Source organism: Loxodonta africana, chromosome 24 (assembly GCF_030014295.1).
Source record: "Loxodonta africana isolate mLoxAfr1 chromosome 24, mLoxAfr1.hap2, whole genome shotgun sequence".
Classification (NCBI taxonomy): Eukaryota; Metazoa; Chordata; class Mammalia; order Proboscidea; family Elephantidae; genus Loxodonta; species Loxodonta africana.
In genome coordinates, this window is record NC_087365.1 from 29,252,639 (window position 1) to 29,276,523 (window position 23,885).

General features: G+C 46.8%; 1 protein-coding gene across 1 annotated transcript; it reads left to right on the forward strand.

The window, feature by feature from the left end:
* On the forward strand, window positions 1-23,436 carry NSFL1C (NSFL1 cofactor). Its single transcript, XM_003411623.4, has 9 exons — window positions 1-132; window positions 2,488-2,585; window positions 9,502-9,576; window positions 11,999-12,164; window positions 12,780-12,872; window positions 14,114-14,223; window positions 14,610-14,747; window positions 20,914-21,078; window positions 23,020-23,436. Exons 1-9 carry the CDS (start codon window positions 28-30, stop codon window positions 23,180-23,182), a joined length of 1,113 nt encoding a protein of 370 aa, XP_003411671.1. The 5' UTR covers window positions 1-27; the 3' UTR covers window positions 23,183-23,436.
* Window positions 23,437-23,885: the final 449 nt, after the last annotated feature.

Sequence of the window (23,885 nt, forward strand, 5' to 3'; positions counted from 1 at the left end):
GCGGTTTGGGCGGCGCACCGGGCAAAGATGGCGGCGGAGCGACAGGACGCGCTGAGGGAGTTCGTGGCGGTGACGGGCGCCGAGGAGGACAGGGCCCGCTTCTATCTCGAGTCAGCCGGCTGGGATCTGCAGGTAGCGCCGCGAGGCGGGCCGGGTCGGGCCGACCTGGGGCTCCGGGGCGCTGACCCTGGGCGCGGCAGTCCCTCAGTGGTCGAAGCGCATAGTCATCCCCGCCCGGCTGCGGCCCGAGTTCTGGCCGCGGCCCGACCCCGGCCTCAGGGTCCCGGGACTGCTTGCCTCGCCGGCTTGGTCTAGACGTGCGGGGACCCGGGCCCGCGCCCGACCTGCTGTGCCGGGCCTCAGTTTCCCCCTCTGCCTCGCCGGCTCGTGGGGTTAGCGAGGCTTTGGGCTGTGCCGCGCGGCCCGCGTGGAGAAGGGGCGCTTGGTGGCGCGCCGCGTCTGGGCTGGAAGCCGGCCCAGCCCTCAGGACCGTCTCCCGGGTGGAGCAGGGCTCGGGACGCGGTGGTCGATCGTTTTCATTTCTGTAGCTGGGTCGTCGGTGGCGGGAGAAGCCGGGCCTGGAAGCCGGTCCACGCCCCCTTCTACCTAATTGCTGGGAGTAACTGCCCCTGGGATGGTGGCGGATAATTGGATCCTTTTCACCTCAGTTAAACTATCTGTAAAATGGGTGTCTTATGTTGTTACCGGCTAGTTCACTGGCCCGTACTAAAAACTCATTAAATATGACACTTGTTTGTCGATTAAGAAGACCTAAGATAAGTTCCAGAAGGTAGGGCTTTTTGTACACTGCTGAATTCTCGGTTCCTAGAACAATGCCTAGCACGTAACAGGCACCCGGTAGTTAATTGTTGAAGGAATTGCATAAATGTTCTTGGCCAGCCTACGTCTTAGGTACACCATCATGACGATGATTAATATTGAGTGCTTACTATGTGCCAGGCATTTACATGGATTATGTCATTTAAACTTCACATTTTCCAGCTGAGTCTTAGGGAGGTTAAGTAACTTGCTCAAGGCCTCTCTAGCTACCAAGTGGAAGAGGTAGGATTAGAACTTAGTTCCAGAACCCAAGCTCTTAATATCATATGCCAGGCACTTTACATATAATGATTGATTTCGTCCTAACAACACTTTGAAGTAAAGGAGATTAGCCCATCTTATAGATGAGGAATCGAAAGCTCAGAAGACAAGAGATGTGCCCAGGGTTATACAGCCAGTAAATAGTGGGGCCAGGATTTGAATGAGGTCTTCAGACTCCACCATTCTACATTGTCTCACAAATTTAAGAGTCGGGTAAAGCATCACATCCTGTACAGACACACACTTTAAGTGTGACACCCCGTCCTGGGCAGAATTACAAAATGTGGCTTCTGCCTGAAAGACCTAGAATCACATCATATTATAGCTGGCAGGTTGTCAAGTCCATTCTCCTCACTTTATAGATGGGGAAACTGAGGCTCATGCATGTGACATGACTTGCCTGGCATGGCCAGAACTTGAATCTAGGCCCCCAGAGTCCCAACTCAGTGCAGGTACCTCTTCAGCACACTGTCTCCTATCAGGCTCATTAAATCCTGCAAAGGCACACTTCTCCCAGCAGGTTGGTTATGTCCCACAACAGCACACTGTCTCTCAGCAGACTGAGGACCTTGACAAAGCCACGGCTTTCATCTCTGTAGACCTCAGTGCTCTTACTTCTTTGTGCAAAGTACTTGATTAGTGAGTGCCTGTTGAATGAGTCAGTGAGAGAGACGTACAACCACAGATGACCAAAGGACTCCCATATTCCTTCTGTACGTACAGAGCTAAAACATGACTGTGCATAAGTCTTAGTGGATCCTCTCATCCAGTATGCAGGGCTGGTAGGTCACGGGTCTCTATTTCAGATTAAGAAACTGGATCTCAGAGAGAAAGTAAAAGTAGCCCTGGACTGATACACAGTTCCTGACTCCTGGCAGTAACAAGAAGTAAGAGCAAGGAGGGCGCTAAGCAGACTGTCTAGGATCGAATCCTGGCCCCAGTCCTTACCAGCTGTAACTTTGGGCAGTTTACTTAACTTCTCAGTGCTTCTGTATCAGTTGTAAAATGAGATGGTAATAGTATTAATCATGTAGCGTTCTGTGAGGATTAAATGAATTTGTACGTGTGTAGAGTGCTCAGAATAACCCGGCACATAAGTAAATACTCAATAAATGTACCCTTCTTTAACTGGATCACATTGCCTAGTAAAACAAGAATGAGGAGAGTCTTCCATCCCAACCCTCCCTTGCTTTCTTTTCCCCTAAGTGGGTGGAGTTTGTTTTAGGTGGTATGAAGACTGGTAATAATTGGGCTGTTACTTCTTGGTCTGATTTTCTGTGACCACTTTGTAAATGTGGGCTGTGTCTTTGTGTATTTTTTCCTTTGTGCTCAAAGGAGGTGTGTGTTAGGTAAAGACCTGTTTAAGGGTCTACCTGTCTGTTTCAGATTGCCCTGGCAAGCTTTTATGAGGACGGAGGGGACGAAGACATTGTGACCATTTCGCAGGCAACCCCCAGTTCAGTGTCCAGAGGCACAGCTCCCAGGTAAGGGCCAACTTCAGTTACTGCTACATGAGTACACTTGCAGCAGTGACAAGGAGCTATTTTCTGACTTGATGGAGGGGTCAGGCCTGGAGGGTGTGGACCTTTGGATTTGAGTGAGAAAGTTAAGAGTGAGTGGTGGACAGTGACCACCCTGACAGGGAACACAATAGAGAGTCCCTGATGGAGCGGAAGAAAAATTGGGTGCATAACTCAAATTCTAGTAAAAAGACCAGACTTCATTGTCTGACTGAGACTGGAAGGACCCCAGAAGACATGGCCCCCGGACCCTGTTAGCCTAAAACTAAAACCATTCCTGAAGCCAACTCTTCAGACAAAGATTAAACTGGGCGATAAGACATAAAATGATACCGGTGAGGAGTGTGCTTCTTTGCTCAAGTAGACACATGAGACTATGTGGGCGGCTCCTGTCCAGAGGAGATATGAGAAGGCAGAAGGGGACAGGAGCTGATTGAATGGACACAGGAGATACAGGGTGGAGAGGAGTGTGTTGTCACATTGTAGACAGAGCAGCTAGGGTCACATAACAATGCGTGTATAAGTTTTCGTGTGAGAAACTGACTTCATTTGTAAACTTTCACTTAAAGCACAATAAAAGAAAAAGAATGAGTGGAGGGTAGTAATTCCCTATAAGGTTCATTCGTTTCTTATGGAGATGTGTATGACTTACCTGAGTATGGTTAATGATTCGATCCCGGGGAAAACTACAGAACCTACTTCTAAGAATTTTGAGGAACCTTTATTTATGAATTATGAGGAACAACACGTCCATCCTTGGAAGTTTTTTAATTAGACACCAAAGGACTTCCTTTCAGGGGTGCTATAGAAGTCAAAGTTTAGGCCAGATGACTCTGTGGGACGTATGGTATCCTACCCACCTTTTTGTGCCTCTGGTGTTCTTTGGAAAAGGGGATAGCCCAGTTTTAACTTATGTGCAGTCATTGCCAGGTACCTTCACATTGTACCTCATGTTTTGCAAATTTTCAAGAAATAAAACAATTTTATCATTGTCTCATATCGATAGAATTTATGTCGTCCAGGGCCACTGGGACACGTGCAGTGCCAGATAATGGGTGTCAGAGTTCATAACTCATAGCAAAAACCCTGAATTGGTCCTTTAGTCAACATGCCTTCATTGGTGAAAACACATAGTCTCAACAAAAAAAGGAGAAAATAATTGGGTCTTGAAGGGCTCTTCTGATATTTTTAGGATACCCATTACCCTCCTGGAAGCCCAAAGAAGTCTTACAGAAAATAAGCCTGCATAACCACCCCCCTTCCCATGCTGATTAGGGAAACCTTGTTAGGTAAAGCAGTGCTAACCTCTGTGATGCCATTTGGTATCCCCTGCCCTGTTCCCCTGGCTTCCTGCTTTCCACAGCAGATCAATGCTGGGGTGATTTGCAGAGTGGGACAGCACTGGTCTTCCAGGAGGCAGGCAGGGTCTGTCCTGTAAATATGTCTGAATTAGGCTTCCCTTTCTGCTTGAGCCCGATTTGCTCCTACCCTCTGGTATATGTTGTAGCCAGAAAAATTTATTTTGAACTCAACCCTAGAATACAAGTATCGTATTTATTTGCCAGTGAAGTGGTAAATTATTTCTCTCTGGGGTCATCGGAATTTTAAGGCTGTGTTTCCTCCTTTGAAAAAGGAACACTAACCCCAGATTTCTTTGCTTCCTTTAACTTCTTCCTCTACCTCCCATCTCCAGAGAAAAGAGGTAATAGGCAAGTAATCTTCCAGTTATTTGCAGATACTAACCTGTGAGGTGTCAGTGATGGTATGTCAGATGTACTGCCTGGGACATGGTTGTCGGGGCCTTGGCTCTTCCTGCAGCTGCTGGTAGAGGTGGCTGATTTCCCAGGATGTGAGTCTTACAGCCCCAGGTTACTGTCGGGGTGTCGGCATGTCAGACAAAACGAATGGGAGAGAGTTGAAACACGATCTCTAACGTACATCATGTAGTTAGACTCCTCTCCTCCAGTAGTCCCAAAGCCTTGTGGCGGTAGAGATTTATTAGGGCAGGGGCCCAGGATCCTGCCTAACTGCCTAGGTTCAGATCCCAACTCTGCCACCTACGAGCTTTGTGACCTTGGGCAGGTTGCTTAACATCTCAGTCCCACAGTTTCTCTCCCCTGTCAAATGGGAGTGATAGTAGTGCTTACCACATAGGAGATTAGATGAGTTAATACTTGCAAGGTACTTTGTTGTTGTTGTTAGGTGCCCTTGAGTCGGTTCCGACTCACAGTGACCCTGTGCACAACAGAACAAAACACTGCCCAGTACTTAGAACACAATAAATGTTAGCTGCTGTTACTGTCGTTTTATTATTCTTAGCTTCCATTCTCACCTTCCTCGTTCTTTTCTTGTGTGTTGTCTGCCTCAGTCCACAAAAGTAAACATATTAAAAAATAGACATATAAAAGTAAAAGAAGTAAGGAAATAGCAGAGTCTAACATTAAGAAAGGGAAGGGAGAACACAGTTTGTTACATCGTTGTCCTCATCCAGGAGGAAAAAGCTGACTCATTCTCAGGAGAAGCCAAACTTGCCCTAGCACTTCAGAGGACTTCTGTGTGGGGCCTGCCCCACTCTGACCAGGCTGTTGCAAGCTTCGTCCTGCTGCTGGGCTCGCTCCATTCCACTCATCTTCATCTTAAGTACCCTTTTGTGTCATCACTGGTGCCACATAGCAGCACTCAACCAGTGAGTTCCTCCTTTGACCGTAAAATGGGTTCTTAATATAGAGCCTCTGAACCTCTACAGGGGAGCCTGTGGAATGGACTTGAGAAGGTATGTAAATTACATGAAATTGAGGCAAAAGTTTGTGTATTTGTCTGCATGTATCTTTCCTGGCAGAGAATCCATAGATTTTATCATATTCTTAAACACCTCTGGGACAGAAAAAGGTTAACTGTTGCTATAGGAGACAGTCTGAACTCCTCGGTAATGACAGCTGTCATTTATTGAGCACTTATTAGGTGTCGGAAACCCTAGTGGCGTAGTGGTTAAGTGCTACGGCTGCTAACCAAAGGGTCGGCAGTTGGAACCTGCCAGGCGGTTCTTGGAAACTTTGTGGGGCAGTTCTCCTCTGTCCTATAGGGTCGCTATGAGTCAGAATTGACTCGATGGCACTGGGTTTGGTTTTGGGGTTTATTAGGTGTCAGGCACTGAGTTAAACCTTCACATACTTTGGTCCTCCCAACAACCCTGTGAGGTGGGTACTATCGTTAGCCCATTTTACAGATGAGGACACTGAGGCTGGGCATCTTCCCAAGATCACACAGCTAGTAAATGAAGGGTTTAAATGCAAGCCTGCTTCTGCTTCTAGTGTCTGGCTCTCCTTGCAAACATTCAGGGCCTCCAGAGCTTGCCCTGAGCCAAGCTTCCTAATCTTACCCCTTTTCCCTGTTTCTTAATCCTTTGTTCCAACCAAACCGTTGTCTTTAATATCCCAATTCTGCCTTATTTTTGGTTCTCTTGCTTATTTGAGCTTCTCACCTGACAAGACATGTCTGCTTTCTTCCTTTCTGTCTGTCCAAATCCCTTTGTATCTTCCAGGTCCGGCTCCATCCCCCTCTCCTCCACAGAGCCTGTGATCCCCAACCCCTGATGGGGCATCACATCACAGTCTTGTTTGTCAGAACTGTAGTCACAACTCTCATTCATTCACTTCTTTGACCCATATTCTTGTACCACAGGGAGACATCTCTCCCGTGTTGTCTTCAGCACTTTTCCTGTTACTGTATTTTTTTTTCCCCCCTAAGTAGGCTGTAAATTCCTGGAAGGAAAGGATTAATATTTCAGGAGCATCCACCATCCGCCCAGCTTTGCCAAATATTCTCACCTGTATCTCCTCTTTAAACCTCTCACCAGCTTTGGAAGTGGGTAGGGTGCTCACCATTTCACAAGATGCTCAGCCTTAGAAAGGTTGAGTAACTCACAGGTGCCATTATGGCATGTTCAAGTCCAAGTTTGTCTAAATCCAAAGCTGCATCTACTGCCATGTGCTGCCTCCCTGCCCAGCACCCTCCGCCCCTGGACCTAACCACAGGTTCAAGCAAGAAATAGTTGCTAGTTTCTTCCTTTTCTTTCCTTTTCATCCAACAAAAGCTGTACTTCCTTAGAATTTTAGGGACCACCATTGTCTGGTTTTTTAGAGCTACACTATCCAGCATGGTAGCTGTGAGCCTCATGTGGCTATATAAATTAGTTAAGATTAAATGAAACAAACATTGAGTTATTTATTTAAACTAGCCACATTTCAAATGCTCAGTAGCCACACATGACTAGTGACTTTCGTATTGGACAATGCGGACAGCCTTTCTTTTATCGCAGAAAGGCACTGTCATAGAGCTAAAATGACCAAATTAAAAGCTGAAAATACAGTCTGACAGAGGACTTTTGTGCTACTTCAGGTATCCGGGATAGCCTGGGACATACAGTTTTGATGCCGAAAAATTGAAATCTCTCAGACATTTTGTTAATCTGTGGAGACCGTAGAACGAAGTATTTGGGAATTTGTAATGCCCCCAAGACATGCAGGGTGTAAAAAACTAAGCATTTGTTACTCCAGAGCAGTGGTTGTCACACTTGAGGGTGTATCAGAATTACCTGGAGGGTTCCTTAAAGCACAGAGTGCCGGGCCCCATTCCCAGAGTTCTGATTCAGGAGTAGTGACGTAGGGCCTGAGAATTTGCCTTTCTTACAGGTTCCCAGATAATGCTGATGCTCCTGGTCCAAGGACCACACGTGGAGAACCACTGCTCAAAAGTAGTACTCAAATGTGCCACACACTGCCAGGGGTTTCACGTGCGTTAGTGCACTCACAGCTCACGTAAAGCCATGAGGCAGGCGTTGGGGTTATCTCAGTTCACACGTGCGAAAATGAAGGCATAAGTAACATGCCCAAGATCCCAAAGTTGGAGGCAAAATTGAGATTTGAGCCAAGTAATGGACACCAAAGTCTCTGTTAGATACTGTCAGAACCTGGATGTGTCAACTTACAGGGAAAGAAACAAACCCATACCCAGAGCAGGTGGTCTGCTCAAGCAGGTGTGCAGTTTGTATTTGAAGACGCTTTATGACAGGGAGATAAAAGGTGGTTTTCCATAGGTGCTCAGCCTAAGCTAAAGTCATTTGAAGAGACTGGTGAGATGGTGAGTACTCTGTTGTTTTTAATTGCAGTCAAGTCTATTCCAACTCATGGCGAACCTATGTGTGCAGAGTAGAACTGCTCCAAAGGGTTGTCAAGGCTGTGACCTTTCAGAAGCAGATCACCAGGCCTGTCTTCTGAGGCACCTCCGAGTGGATTCAAACTGCCAACCTTTCAGCTACTAGTCAAGTGTTTAACCATTTGCATCACTCAGGGACTCCATGGTGGGCACCCTACCTACCTTCAAAGCTGTTGAAGAGATTTGAGTGGAATAAGCTGTTGAAGATTAAGGAGTGGAATAAGCCTCACAGGGCACTGATATGTAGCTTGTCACTTGTATCCACTTGAACCGTGTCATATGGAGCATCAAGGAATACCCAGGAGGTTGCTCTCAGCTCGCTCGTGCAGGGAATGTATTTGCTGCATTGACCACTCTTTGTCCTCTTGTTTTTAGTTGATGGGACCTCAGAGCCTCATCTGTCCTACTGATTGTTTCCTTGAAATAAATGTTTCTTCAAGACTGAGTTGGAGCTTTCTTCCTAGTAAACAACTCCTCTTCCATGTAGCCCTACTAACCCTGTATTACCCGTCTCTTCCTGTATTATAGGAGAGCTACTTTTCTCCCTAAGAAATAGAGAGAAATGTTTTTTATTGCTGTAAAACTTGTCTCCTCGTCCTTGAAGAGCTGAGATTTTTTTTTTCTTAATTGTGCTTTAGGTGAAAGTTCACAGAGCAAATTAGTTTCTCATTAAACAATTAATATACAAACTGTTTTGTGACATTGGTTGCCAACCCCATGATGTATCAACACTCTCCCCTTCTCCACCCCAGGTTCCCTGTTTCCATTGGTCCTGTTTCCCAAGATTGTTTCTTGAGGCCAGGTCTAAACTAGGAAAAAAGTGGCAATCTAAACAATGTCAGAAGAAGAGAGTTACCCTACTCACACCACCCCACACATTTTTTTTTTTCATACTTTTTCTTGACTAACCTACAGCAGAAGCAGATAGGACCCTTGTCTCCTATTCATTTCATTCCTCCTTCTTGACTGCTTGACCTTCCTCTAATGTGTTACCGTATGCGGCTTTCCCATAATGCCTTACCGGTCCCCTCTCCCACCAGCCCTACCACCCTTCGTTTCCCTGAGTGACTGTCCACTCAGTCCAGATACTGCGTTCTTCTGGGAAGCCTTTCTTGATGCCTCCCCATCCCCACACCCAATCAGAACAAGAAGCTCTGTGCTTTGCACAGCCCTGCATGCTTCCCTCGGTCATAGCCCATGTTGCATAGCATTTAATGCATGGCCTCCTGGCCCACCTGTGCCACTTACCTATAAGCATCTCAGGGATAAGAGCTGTGTCTGATCATCTTTATATACCTACCATCCTGTTCAGGGCCTGAAATACATTCACTCATTTAAAAATAAATGACCAAAGCCATTACCCAGTAGTAGGTTGTTAAACTAGTACAGACCCCACCATACCCGCCCCCCAGGAGGGCCTGAATTAGATTCCATTTTATCTCACAGTAGCATTTTCTAATTCCTTCTCAGTTTTGTGTGACCTTGAAAAAAAAGCCACGTTATTTTGCATATAAACTTAGGGGGGCTAACCTTCCATGTGTATCCTTTGGCTGCTCCACCCAAAAAATCTCCCATTCCACCCTCAACTCCAGCAGCTGCCGTGGGCCGGGCGGGTATCAGTCTTTAACCCTTTCTGAGATGATTTCGCTCCTTTCTGTGTCTCCAGTGATAGTAGGGTAACATCCTTCAGAGACCTCATTCATGACCAAGATGATGAAGAGGAGGAGGAGGAGGGCCAGAGGTGAGTCTCTGACGGGGGCACAGTCCGTGCGAAAGCTCATGATAATGTATAAATCACCTAGAACAGAACCTGGTGATTGTGCTCAGTCGATGCCTGCCCTTACTGTCGGGGCTAGTCTGCGTGAACCAGGAGCAGCTGGTAGCTTAGACATGATTCCTGCTCCCTGTTACTATTTTTTTTTCTTTTGTGACACTCTCAGGTTTTTTATTTCATTTTTAATTATTAAAATGATATGTGTTTATTGAGAAAACTAGGAAGAAGGAAGGAAATCATAAAGAAGGAAAAAAAATCATAATCCAGAGGTAACCAAGTATCAAGAATATTTTGATGTATTTCTTTCCTGCTCTTTCCTTTTAGTTGAAAAAGCACTATATCCATGTAAATAACAGTAGAAGGCTTATTATGTATATTCCCCCAGTACACACACAACACACAGATTTTTTTCTAACCTAATTTTTTTTTTTTTTTTAATGAAAGTAATTCTTGACCATTGTGGAGAATACAGAATAATGTACAGTTAATATTTTGGCCTATTTCCTTTCAGTCTTTGTTTTGTGTATAAATATACTTTGTTTTATATTATATTTTACACGGTGACAGATAATTTTGCCTCTTGCTTTTGTGGATTTAATGTTACATCTTAAGCACTTCCTCGTGTTATTAAAATTTTTCATAAGCATTCTCAGTGGTTATAATAATAATCCATTATATGGAATGTCCAATATTTAGATTGTTTTGTGTTTTTACTGCAGTAAATGTCAGTGCTGTGAACATCTTTGTGTATTAATCTTTGACCCCATTTCAGGTGATTTTCTTAGAATAGTTTCTAGAAATGGAAATCCAGGTTAAGGATATGAATATTTTTAAGGCACTTGATCACAAGGCTCTTAGTTCTTAAGCCAAGGCTTTGAGATCCCTTAATAAAGCCCGTATAGTCCGTTGAGCAGAACTTCGTCTGCCTAGAATGAACTGGCTGTGGTCTGATCTTATGGGTGTTGGTTCTCCACGGGATCTGCCTTGGTCTGTTGAACATTCCTAAGGAACATCGTATAGTAACCATTATGGAAATGCAATTACCTCATCACGGTTACTCTTTGGGAAGTGGGCTGAGGAATTACATGCATTCTATTCTGTTTTCATCCGTATTGTGACCTTCATGCTGCCTCAGAGCCTTCCTTTTTTAGATACACTGAAGGTTCAGGAATAAATGTTAATTTTAGGGCTTTTTACACTCCTTGAATGAGAGGCAACAGCATCACATATGTGATGCCCAGGTCCTAAATGACCTCCTCCTGCCGCCCAAGCCCATCCGCAACGTGATAACCTTCCTTCGCTCCATATCCGCACTACTTTCGTAGCCCCTCAGCATTGCAGATCTGAAATGACACTGATGCTGTTGTCCTCACCGAGGTCTGTGGCTTTGCCTTGCACCCCCTGGGGAATGCCAAGAAATAGAGGGCCGAGGCTAAATTTTACAGGTCCTCAACTCTCCCCACTCAGGGATGTGGTATTGACTTAGCTGTCAGTGAGAATGATAAGGGGGCAGTTGGCCAGGCTCTGTGACAACTGATTTTCAGATCCAGGTAGAAAAGTGCTGACTTAATCTTAAGCCATGCTTGGCCATTACAAAGTCCAGTGTCGGTGTCTTGGGACTTGAGTTTGGGTCATCCCCAACCTTCTCCTCTCTTCCGTGCTCCCAGTGTCTGTCACAAGAATGGCAGGGTGAGGCGCGGCTTGGGTGAGCCTGAGGTGCCGTATCACACCACTTTACATGTGTGCATTACTCTGTGCTTGTTCTTTTGCATACATCCGCTGATTTGAACCTCACGGCCCTGACTTAAGGAGCAGGTAGGTAGGGCATGTGGTCCTTCCCTCTCATTTCAAAGACAAGGAAAGTGAGGTACAGAGCAGTTCACTGGCATGCCCAGGGTCACACATGGCAGAGCCAGGACTGGAACCTAGCTGCTTCTACTAACCACCCCGCTGACGCCATTAACCCAGAGCTACCAGTGTAGCTGCTTCTGACTGTCACTGTAGTTTCCGGCCACCTGATGGATAAATCACAGCTTTGGCTTTCCTGAGCTGACATGCTGTCATGCATGCTGGAATGCCCTCCCCCCTGATTTGTTCACCTGATAAACTCCTCCTCACAACTCAGCCCAGAAGACACCTCTTCTAGGATCGCTTGACTACCCTCCCCAGCATAGTGCTCCTGGTGCACCCCTCACTGATTTCTGGTGCTGCTCACGCTGCATTAAACCTGCCTGCCTCCTTACATGTGTCCCCAACTAGACAGTAAGCACCCATAGATGGGCACCGTGCCCTTTGCCTCAGTGTGCCCGGCACCTAGCCCAGAGCCTGGTGCCTGCTCTGTTCGTGTTTTCCACGTGCGTCTGGTGTTAGAGGTGTATTTTCTGCCCAGGTTTTATGCCGGGGGCTCAGAGAGAAGTGGACAGCAGATTGTTGGACCTCCCAGGAAGAAAAGTCCCAACGAGCTGGTGGATGATCTCTTTAAAGGTGCCAAGGAGCATGGAGCCGTAGCTGTGGAGCGAATGACCAAGAGCCCTGGAGAGACCAGTAAACCGAGAGTGAGCACAGGGGCTTATTGGCTCTGCCTCCCGGACTTGGGTTGCGGAGGTGGGAAGGAGGCCTTCTTCATCCCAGTAGTGACTGGTTTTGATTTTTTGTTTTTCACTTGCTTACTTGGTCTTTTATATCAAAGACCAGTGCAGTTTCTTTTACCCCTTAACATAAAACCAAGTTTGGGGCAAAGTGTTTAAACCTGTGGCCTATGGTCTAGGTCAGACTCTGCAAACGTGTTCCATTTGGCCCATCCAGTTCACCCTACTCAGTGTTTTGCTTTTTTTAAATTGAATTAATAACCATCTGTTGTAACATAAAATCTGGATATCTGGCTTCTTTGGGAAAAATAAAAAATCTTTGGTATTATCCTGCACACAAATTCCTACATGGGCACAATTAACTAGAGCCGGGCAGGGCCCCCTCTCAGTTTTCTCCCCAGCTTTGGCCACTTAATTCATTTATGATACTGCCTAGCCCTACAGGCACTGAGTTTGATACCCACATAGAGTACATAAGGTACTTAACAAGCTTGATCGGGAGTTCTGGCCTCCTCCTTCCAGTCACCTAACCCCACCACCATTGACCAACCCGTCGAATGTTTATGAACTTGTCTTTTGTAGCCTTTTGCAGGGGGTGGCTACCGCCTTGGGGCAGCGCCAGAAGAAGAGTCGGCATACGTGGCAGGAGAAAGGCGGCGACATTCTGGCCAAGATGTGAGTATGCATCTGCCTTCCCTGGGGAAGCTCATGGTCGGAAGGTGCTGGTCACCTGTTACACGTGGACTAGCAGCCTCTGCAAGGGCGGCCAGGAGAGACAGTGCCCTTGCTATGATCCCTGAATAGAGGGTTCCATGAGAATCAAAGGCAGCTCTCTTCTCGCTGGGCAGGGGGGCTAGTGAGAAAGGGTGCAGGGAGGAGACAGACAAGGAATGAAGTTTCCTCTGCATTCCATGGAGCTCAGGCAGAGGCACAAGTGTCTCTGGGATTCTCAGGTGGTGTAGGCATGGTTAAAAAACTTGGTCTTCAGACTGCCAGAGGAGACCTGAAACAACTGTTTTCAGTTAGCTTCCTTTCTTATCAGCCAGTACTTTTCCCCTATGCATAGGATCTCCCCAGCCCACAAGGAATCACACTATATAGATTATTCTAAGGAGTTTTTTTAATATGTCATATGCATTTTATGTAGACTTGTGACCATTATTTTCTCTGATGTATTTGTTTTTAATTATTTTGGGTTTCATTCTAAAATGAAGTCAGTCACTTAAATAAAAATTTATCCACCTGAAGCAGCAGCTAGAGCCCTGGTGGCACAGTGGTTAAGAACTTGGCTGCTAACCAAAAGATCAGCAGTTCGAACCTACCAGCCGCTCCTTAGAAGCCCTATGGGACAGTTCTGCTCTGTCCTGTAGGGTCACTGTGAGTCAGAATTGACTCAACAGCAACAGGTTTGGTTTGGGTTTGAGGCAGCAGCTGCTAATACATTTATATATCATCTTCAGGACCTTTTTTTGTGAATATGTATTGAGAGTTGTTATTTTAACAGAAATTTTAAATACCATTTTTAATTACTGCAGAATAGTCCAGGAGTTGATTTGCCATGGTATTTTAGCTGAGCACAAGCTACATGTCAAGCTCACTGGCAGCCCTACAGATAAGGAAGCCATAGTGTTGATGGAATTACCTGCTTAGAGCCACCTAGCTAGTGAGTGGCAGTCAGGATTCAAACCTAGGACTCCTTAAAACAGCCCATGCCCAACCTGTGCCGTATCACCTTCCTGTTTTAGTTTAATACTTACTTGACTGGTAGTTAATTGAATTCCTTGTGTGTGTGTGTCTGTGTGTTTCAGCAGTAGCAACAGGATGAAATAGTAAAAACCTCCTAATTTGCAGGTTCACACGGGCGTGCTTGCCAGGTTCCCAACAGTTTATGAACTGCTTGTCTCCTGCCGTCACAGGTCCATGTGGTATTGAAGCTCTGGAAGAGTGGATTCAGCCTGGACAATGGCGAGCTCAGAAGCTACCAAGACCCATCCAACGCCCAGTTTCTGGAGTCTATCCGCAGAGGGTGAGCAGAAAATCTCTCTTCCAGAGCACATATCAGCAAGTGAGATGGCAGACGAGCTAATGGAAGAGGCTGATGAGAACATTTATTATTTGAGAAGTGTTTTAAAGCAGATTTGGCACAGTTGAGATGCATGTTCACAGATCTTAGTCTCCTGCTCCAAAAACCTTTTTTTGTCCATTTTTCTGCCTTTGGACCCTAGGCAGAGTCATGTGACCAAGTAGGCTTCTGTAGTGACTTGAGCACCCAAGAGAGAAGGTAGAGGTAGCCACTAAGTAGCCAGCTGCCTGTGGAGCCCAGCGATGCTCACAGTTGGAACTGAGAAGTGTCTTCTCCCCTCGGTCTGTCACGGCTCTGTGTGGACCCTAGGCATGCCTTTTCTCCTCCAGGGAGGTGCCAGCAGAGCTGCGGAGGTTAGCTCATGGTGGGCAGGTGAACTTGGACATGGAGGACCATCGGGACGAGGACTTCGTGAAGCCCAAGGGAGCCTTCAAAGCCTTCACTGGCGAGGGTCAGAAACTGGGCAGGTAAGGAGTAGCAGAGGCTGGAGCGGGGCTGAGTCAGTCTCCTCCTGCCGGGGCCCAGCAGACCCAGTGTGCCTCTCACTCTGCATAGCTCTTTACTATTTACAAAGCACTTCAAGTTTTATTTTTATGGGAGGAAGAGTAGGTGTATGTGAGCTTCAGAGTTAACAAACTTGAGTTTAAATGTCTGCTTCATTACTTTTTAGCTATGACCTTGGATGTACAGCTTGTTTCCTCAGCTATAAAATGGGCCTAGTAAGAGTCTTACCTTCTAAGATCATTGTGAGGAATAAATGAGCTAATGCATATAGAGCCCTAAAGTGATGGCTTCAGCCTGAAACAGACACACATACTCAGGTCACCTGAAATGAAGATTCAGAGGGAATAGGAATAGTCACTGTTATCTCTGATAATCAGAGTTCTCCCGCCAGACCCCTGGCCAGCCTTTAAACAGGTGGCTTTCTCTCAGGGGCCCACTCAGCTTTAGCCATGCTTGTGGGCTATTTGGTCAGCCTTCTTAGAGTGTAGTGGCCCTCACCAGTACAATCCTTATTTTACAGAGTGAGAGCTGAGGCTCTTGGATGTTAAAGGGCTTGTCCTTGGGCACATGGCTGGTATGTGGTGGAGGCGGGACTGGAACCCAGGCTTTCTGGTTGACATTCCTTCCCACACACCTGCACAGCAAGACACCCTCTCTGATCTAGATCTGGCAGCTCTTAAGCTGGCCACTGCCCTGGCTCACCTCACCACTATATGTAGGAATCAGAGCTTGGCCTACCAGCAGCTGTGCCCCTTGAGCTTCTGGCTGGCCCTTTCCTAGAATCCCCTACCTCCTTGCCAGCCATTCATGCCTCACTGGGAGCAAAGGCCAGACCTCAGGAGACTAGAGATCAGTAGGTTGTGATTACCAGGACCTGAACAGTGAAGTCAGCCCTGATGTCCTCATTTCATCTCCACACTGCTGGGGGTGTGGGTTAGTCCACAACAGCCGTTCTCAGGGTGGCACAGCTGTGGCTTCCCTGACAGCCATCAGCATGGTGTGCTTGGTAGAGTACCAGATAATTGCCTTTTCTCTTATTAATTAAAGTAAAACACAGTCGTCTTTTTACAAAACAGAAAATGCAAATAAAAAATAAAAACTATCCCTAATCCTGACATCTAGAAGTATCCAGTTAGTATCTGGGGTGTATTCTTTTTGACTTGTTTACGTGTATTATGTATGCGCGCACCAGCGCACGTGTTTTCAATATGCTGTTTCATCACCTCCCTAATCAGCACGTATGGCTGTCGTTCTGTATCAGTACACATCTTCCACAGTTCTCCCTCTACTGCTTACGTAATTTTCTGTCTTACGGATATACTGTTGTTTAACCTGTTCCCACTGCTAAACATTTAGGCAGCCACCAGTATTATGATCGACATTGCAGTGAATATCTCTGTAATTAAATCTTTGTGTACCCCTTAATCTAGGACATAGCCTAAAAGTAACAGTGCTGGCTCAAAAGGTCTTTATATTTTTAAGATATTGTCAACCCAAAAGGTTGTATCAATTTTGCATCAAAATACTATATAGTTTGGGTTTAATTTCATAATACTCACAGGAAATGCGTCTACGGTTGGAAGGTCCAACTGTATTATATGTGCAGGACTTCACATCTCAAAAATTAAAATATTTTTGAAGAAGTCAGTTTGAGCAGGTTGGGAGTAAATACTTATTAGTGTGGAGGATAAGGGCCCCAAGTTGAGCTAGAGCTTGACAACCAGGTATGGTGTTTGTCAGCGAAATAATTGTACATCGCCAGTTCCACTTCCATTTTATTTCAGTTCTTGCTCTTTTGAAATCTGAACTAAAAAGTTTTACACAGCTAAGTGAGGTGGAATTTTATCTGCTCTTTCATGGACAGCTTTGTTAATTTTTCCCATAAACTTTGCTACCTTTTCCATTGTTTTGTGGTGTGGGCAACCAAAATGATCAGAAGTGAGAGGTTTAAGAAAATTTTCTCAGTAACAAACTTAAGATCACGCTGGACAGGGGTGTTTGCTTCAAAAATCAGTCATCTGTGTTCCTCCCTCACCAAATTATCAGGAAAACTAGTTAATAGATTGTTCTCAGTTCAAAGATTTTGAGACAATTCTTTAAGTTGTATTAAACTTTTTTTGCTATTTTAAGTTTTTCATTTGTTTGGGTGGGAGCTAATTCAAGGGCTTGAGAAGGACTCCGTGTATCTGATTTTTAGTAGGAAACCAGCAGGAGTTCACTCAGAGCATCACTGCTGCTAGAGATGAGCGTTGGCTGCCCCCTGTGCTTTCTGGGATGGCCGTTGTTGCGAGGGAGGTCGCAGAGACTCAGGGTTTGTAATATGTGGCAAGAAAGTGCCTCAGTGCCCAATTCATTCCAGTTACAGAGGAAACAAGCAGTCGAGGAACCAGGCTCCTGATCTGAGTGAGACGGAGTTTCCCCATGACTTGTTACGCAGTGTTAACGGGAGACACTAAAGGAACTCATGGGTTTGTAGATGTCTTCTCATGTTTAATCTGACCATTCTTGTCCTTGGGTGAATGCCTTCGCTGCTGCAGATGGACCGGCCACTTTTTGAAAAGAATGGCTCAGCTGTTAGTTTTCAAGTGATCGGAGCAGTTTGGAACGATGCTCTTTTGAGCACCTTGCTTAAAATAAGAATCATGAGGCTTGGTATTGCAGCCTGTAAATGTCTGCTCCTTCTCCACACCCCATCCTCCTCAAGGACAGCACAGACTGCCAGTGCCTTTTGGTGACCTGCTTTCAGCCCATGCATAGACGGTAGCATTTCCAAGTGATTTGCTCCAGAGTTTAGGTGATAGAACCTTGAAGAGTGATAGCCGCCTGCTTTTTGCGCGCTTCCTATTAGCTAGGTGCCGTGCTCGTAAGCATCTTGCAGTAATCCTGTTTTGATTCCCCCCTGTAAGTGAGGGCTCTGAGACTTGGTGAGATTGGGCCACCGCTAGGTCAGTGCAGCGGTCCCCAGTAGTCTGAACTCTTACCTGCCATGCTGCGCCGCATTCCGATGTCCTTGCATAACCACAAACATTTGTTTGCACTTGTAGGATATGCTGGCTGCAGTGCAAATTTAGTTACTTTCTCAACTCATTAACTGTTGTTTCTCAACTCAGCTCCATTTTATTGATGAGGAAACTGAGTCTTGGGGTAAGGCTTCCACTTCGGGCAGATCTGAAATCCAGGCCTAGGTCTGCCTGACTGCAGGGCCTGGCAGGAGAGTGTGGCAGGTGTTGAGAGTACAGAACCTAGAGCCACACAGCTCAAATTATATCCTGGCTCCACCTCAGATCAACCCTAGGATCTTGCACATTGCATAACCCCACCAAGCCTCAGTTTCCTTATCTGTCACACGAACGTGACAAGTCCCTACCTCATGAGGACAGGGTGAGTTGAAGCACTCAGCACAGGGTCTGGCTAGGTAGTGGGTGTGTCGGAGGCAACTCAGCTGAGTTAGGTACATCAGGCTTTCCTCCGTAGGCACCAGCCAGCTCTGTGCCGGAGGCCAGAAACATCGCTTGCTGCCTTGTATGGAGGACTTCCACCAGGGGGCATCCTCATGGCTTACTCAGTTTAGTGGTCAAGTTGGGACCAGATCACAGGTCTGTGCAACTCCAAAACAGGTGTTGATTCTCCAGCGTCAATTGACCCTCAATAATAAGGGCTACCACTTAATGAACCACCTACCCTACAAGACTGGGAGGTGGTGGAGCAAGTGTCCCCATTTTACAGAAAAGGAAGTTAAGGTGCCAGGACGTTCAATAATTTGCAGCTCATAAGTGAGGAGTTGATCAGATTCCCCAGCGGGAGGAGAGTAATTTGAGAAAGCATTTTCAATATAACTGCTATTTTCCTAGAGTAAACCATAGAAAGTAAACTTGGTAACGTCTTGGCTGGTATGAACACACAGAATGTGGAGGGAGAAGTCCTGTTCGTTGTGTAAGTTTTAAAAACTGCTCCACAGCATGTGTCTCTGTAAAAGGGAGATAATCCCCACCTCGAGGGCTGGTTGTGATGAGCACTAAGGCTGTGGGGAGTAAAGACCCCTTAGACAGGCCAGTACAGAGTGGGTGTAAGTGCCATTCCTGTTTTTCTCCTCCCCTTCCTACCCGTCACCTTGGCTGAACAGAAGATTTCGTCTACTTTGGAATAATAGCTTCTTTGTCATTTGAGAACTGACTAAAAAATGTGATAGCTCCTCTCTAGCCAGCAAATAGCCATTTGGAGTTGTTATAAACAGTTAAGGGACAGGCTGCCTATGGTCTAATTGTAGAACCGGCCTAACATTCATAAAACTAATGAACAAAACTGGTATATAGTAGATTTTAGGCATTTATGGATTTTTTTTTTAACTTTTTATTGTGCTTTAAGTGAAAGTTTACAAATCAAGTCAGTCTCTCACACAAAAATTTATATTCAGCTTGCTACATACTCCCAATTGCTCTCCCCCTAATGAGGTAGCCCACTCCCTCCTTCCACTCTTTTTGTGTCCATTTTGCCAGCTTCTAACCCCCTCTACCCTCTCATCTCCCCTCCAGGGAGGAGATGCCAACATAGTCTCAAGTGTCCACCTGATCTAAGAAGTTCACTCCTCACCAGCATCCTTCTCCAACCCATTGTCCAGTCCAGCATTTATGGCTGTAACATTTAACCTTCCACTGTTCCCAGGCAACTCCTGAGACCTGTGGTGGTGTAATTTATCCCTCTGCCATGGCCCACATTTGAGTCCCACGTACATAGATGCACCCGCTCTCTTAGTAAGAAGTGTGGCCAGTGTCCTCCTCTAATTCTCTAAGCCCGTATTTTTCACATTCGCAGAAAAAAAGTTCACTTCTCAGTTATTCTTTGTGAATTATATGCTCCGGGACATTGTTTCCCAAACTGAGTTCCATGAAATACTCTTTCTACAGGAAGTTAACAAGTGTAACATGAAAAGAGGGTTTGGTGGTCAGGTAAGTTTGTCTTAACTATGGGATCTGCAAGACATTTAATATGCTAGTGGCCTTTGATGCTGCTGGCGGAATGCAAGGCATTTCCCACATCTTCCTGGAGCCATCTGAAAGAACCAGGGTCCCGTGAAGCACACTTGGGAAGACACCTTTAGTTGGATTTGCTGAGGGTGCCCTTTTTAGGTTGTTAGGATCAGAGGGAAAAGGGGTAGGTGTAGGTACTGATAGAGGCTTTGTGGGGGAGACTGAGTGCTTATCTAATGGCTTCTCTTCTCAGTGGACGTCTAGGCCAGGCCATCTGCTAAGAGAGAGGCTGAGAGTTTGCCAGATGGGGGTTCAGAGGACAGGGAAGAAGGCACTCAAGTCGTGGAGAGTTTGGGGTTCTAGGTGCACTTGCATTTCTCAGCCACCCTAAATGTTTCATATAACTCTCCCCTTTAGTCCTCACAAAAATTGAACAAGGCGGGTGGCCCTCACCCTTGTTAAAAATCCTTGTTATTACCCTTGTTTGAAACTAACGGAGCGTCAGTAACTTGCCAAAGCCATGTAGCAGGTGAATTCAAACCCTCGTTCATCCAGGTCTAAGATCTGAGCTCAGGACCCTGTAGCATACACCACGTCCTGTTCATCTTCATACAATTAATCCCTGTGGTGCCTGACGCTTAAATGACCTTCTGGAAATCTTGGCCCCTTCCTGATCGTTGGTGCATGAGTATGTGAGACGCACAAGTGACATTGCACTAGGGGATGCCGGCCTGAAAATTCCATCACAGGAAGACATCAGGCTCCTCCCTGACAGATGCCCAGTCACTCACGCCAAGCTGCATCAAGTCTGCCTCAACTGCTTTCCTTTGGAATGCCCCCTTCCCACTCCCCCTGCCCAAGCTCTCCTGCACACTGCCTTCCTTCTTTCACATCCTTGTTCAGGTGAGGACACGGAGAAAGGAGGAGATCCAGTAACTCACCGGGGGTCAGTCAGGTAGGAGTGAGGGAGCTGGCAGTGATGTCAGATGCTTCAGGGTTTGGGGTGAATTCTTCTGGACCCATAAATTCCATGAAGCAGGGGTTCTGTGTGTCTCAGTCACTGTAGCAGCAGCACCAAACACAGTGCCAGAATCTGAGAAGGGGATTCCTTTCCTGCTGGGGCAGGTTTCTTTCGGGTCCTGACATCGTCCTCTCTCCTCAGCACTGCCCCCCAAGTGTTGAATGCCAGCTCTCCAGCCCAGCAGGCAGAAAACGAAGCCAAAGCCAGCTCCTCCATCTCCATCAACGAGTCAGAGCCTACCACTAACATCCAGATACGGCTCGCCGACGGCGGGAGGCTGGTGCAGAAATTTAACCACAGTCACAGGTACCTTGCATTGTCTGGCCTAGCTTATTCTAGGAATGTACTCAAAGACTCCTGTAAACACACGGGAAGCAGAGAGATGTTCTTCCCGGTAAATACAGCAGGTACTCTGTGCCATCCCCAGAGAAGGCAGTAGGACGGGAGGGACTGCGGTTCGGAAGCCTTTGGTCCTGCCCCCACTCTCCTATTAGTGTGCCCAGTGACTGCTCGCCTCCCTCCTGTGGTCTCCTCATCTGCAAAACTAGGGGATTGGATTCAGGCAGTGGTCTCCAGTTTTTTTTAGCCATCAGACTTTTTGTTCAAAGGAAATCTCATGCTAAAGCCCAAATGTAGAACAGATAAAATTAGAACTGCTGTGGTTGGTGGAAGCGGGGCACAGTCCTAGCACCTCACCCACCTGGCATCCCCCGCTGCTAAGGGGCCTCTGAAAACCACCAGGCTATTAAGTCTCTTCGAGATCTGGTCTTTGAGAATTCTGGAAATACCTGCTGTGCTAAATCAGAGCACCTGGACAAGGCGAACTGTCATCTCTCATCCCCCCCCCGCCCCATTTTAAAGGTGAAGAAACTGAGGCACAGAGAGATGAGACTAGCGGAGGAGGTGCCAGAGACTGTTGCTGGTAAAATATATTTGGCAGCTTCTTTCTCTAGAACAAGAGTCCCTGAGTGGTACAAATGGTTAAGCACTCAACTACTAACTGAAAGGTTGGCAGTTTGAACCCACCTAAAGGGGCCTTGAAGAAAGGCCTGGCAGTCTGCTTCCAAAAGGTCACAGCCTTGAAAACACTGTGGAGCACAACAGATACGGGGTCACCATGACTCAGAATCGACGGCAATTGGTTGGGGTTTTAGTTTTCTCTAGAACAGGGGTATCTACGTTTCACAAGTGTTGGGCCAACTAAACCAGAACCCATGGGAGGCATGTGAAGTGTCTGACAGTCGTTGAGAATTGACAGGGTTCACGGTAGGGTAAAGTTGGTCAGCCTCGGGTGTGAGCCTGGAGCACATGGAGCCTTTGTTCAGACAGTGTCTTTTTATTAGGAACACTCATTACACTTCAGGTTCTCAGTGTTTAAGGGGATTAGCCTGTCTCACCGTGACCTCAGTTTCATCTCCCTCTTTAAAGCCAGCATTTCAGCACAACTCCTGCTTATACCCCAGGGTGCGTAGCTTCCCCAGAGTGCTCACCCGCTGGGTAAAAGGAGTTTGCTTGCTAAAAGTCTCAGGCTGCATCTCAGATGTCCAGGCCCTTAGATATGCCAAATTTTAGATCGCATCAAAACCTCTATTTAAGTGCTCTAAGGAAAAAGGGTATCAGTTTCCAGGTAACTCTGTTCTCATGATCCCTAGGTGCAGGACACAAGCAATGTCTGGAGGAGGGATTCCTGGTGCTCAGGAGTTGCTGCCCTTCATTAACTCTCATGACAAATAATTTGAGGGCCTCCTATGATGTGCCCTGTGGGATTTCATGGTCTACAGGAGGAGACAGACTTGATCAGTACCATGGAAGGAAGGCCCAGGGACGTAGTCCAGGGACTTAGGGGAGGCTGCCCGAGAGGTGGCCTTCAAGCCAAGGCCGCATTGTGATGAAGATTATGAGAGGGGATCCAGCAAAGGAGCCTCTAGAAAGAGGGACCCAAATGTGGGAGGGGAGCCTGGCCTGAGAGAACTGAAAGGAGGGGAAGAGAACAAGGGAAGGAGGCTGGTGTAAAATCAGTCAGGCCTTGGGGCCACAGTCAGGATGTTGTATTGACCCCAAGGGGAATGAGAAGAACGAGGAATGGTTTTAAGTAGGGCAGTGACATGATCCAAAGTGTGTTTCCAAATGATGGCTTTGGCTGCTCTGTGGAGAAGAAAGGGGAGGTGGGGCTCAAGGGGAGTGGGTGGGGTGGACAGTGGAGAAGACTCTGCTCACCTGCCTCCCCACTCACCCCCTCTGCCCCAGGATCAGCGACATCCGGCTCTTCATCGTGGACGCCCGACCGGCCATGGCTGCCACCAGTTTTGTCCTCATGACTACCTTCCCAAACAAAGAGCTGGCTGATGAGAGCCAGACCCTGAAGGAAGCCAACCTGCTCAACGCTGTCATCGTGCAGCGGTTAACATAACCGGCTGCCAGCTGCCTCGCTCCGTCCTGTGTCTCCCCACAGCCCTCAGCCAGGCCCCAGTGGAGTCATCCCTCCCACCCCTCGTGCACACCCAGCAGTCCAGTGCCACGTCTCCCTCCGTAGCTCTGGGTTCTTAGGTCTCAGTTGGACATTTGATTTCTCCTTAGTTGCATTTTCTGGGTTTTTGTGACGATCAGTGGACTTTAAAGAAAAAAATAAAAACAACCAAAAAAATTGAAGGACTTTATCACCAACATGTTATGTGGAAACTCTCTTACTGAAGTAGGCTTGGGTGCTTTAAGATCATATTATCTTAAAGCAGATAAATGATGAAAGGAAGGACCAGGGGCTAGGGGAGGAGACTACCTTTCATTCTCTCTGCATAAAAATTGCTGTGGCACACAACACCCATCTGCCAATATGCCCCATTGCCACCGCAAAGACGACTACGTAAAAGACTTCCCCCTTTACAGGAAGGAGGGACTTTGGGAAAGAGGCCTTGCAGTCCCTCAACCCTGTGAGAACAAATCTGTCCCCATAAGCAAGAGTGCCCTGGAATGTGGTCAGACCTGGACACTGAAGCCTTCGGGTGAAAGTACTTCCCTGAGCTCCTTTCATCCTGTGCTCCTCAGGCTCCGGCCGGTTGAGATTCTACTGTCCACTGCCTGCCCCAGCCTTTTCCTCCCTCAGCCGGGCTGTGCCC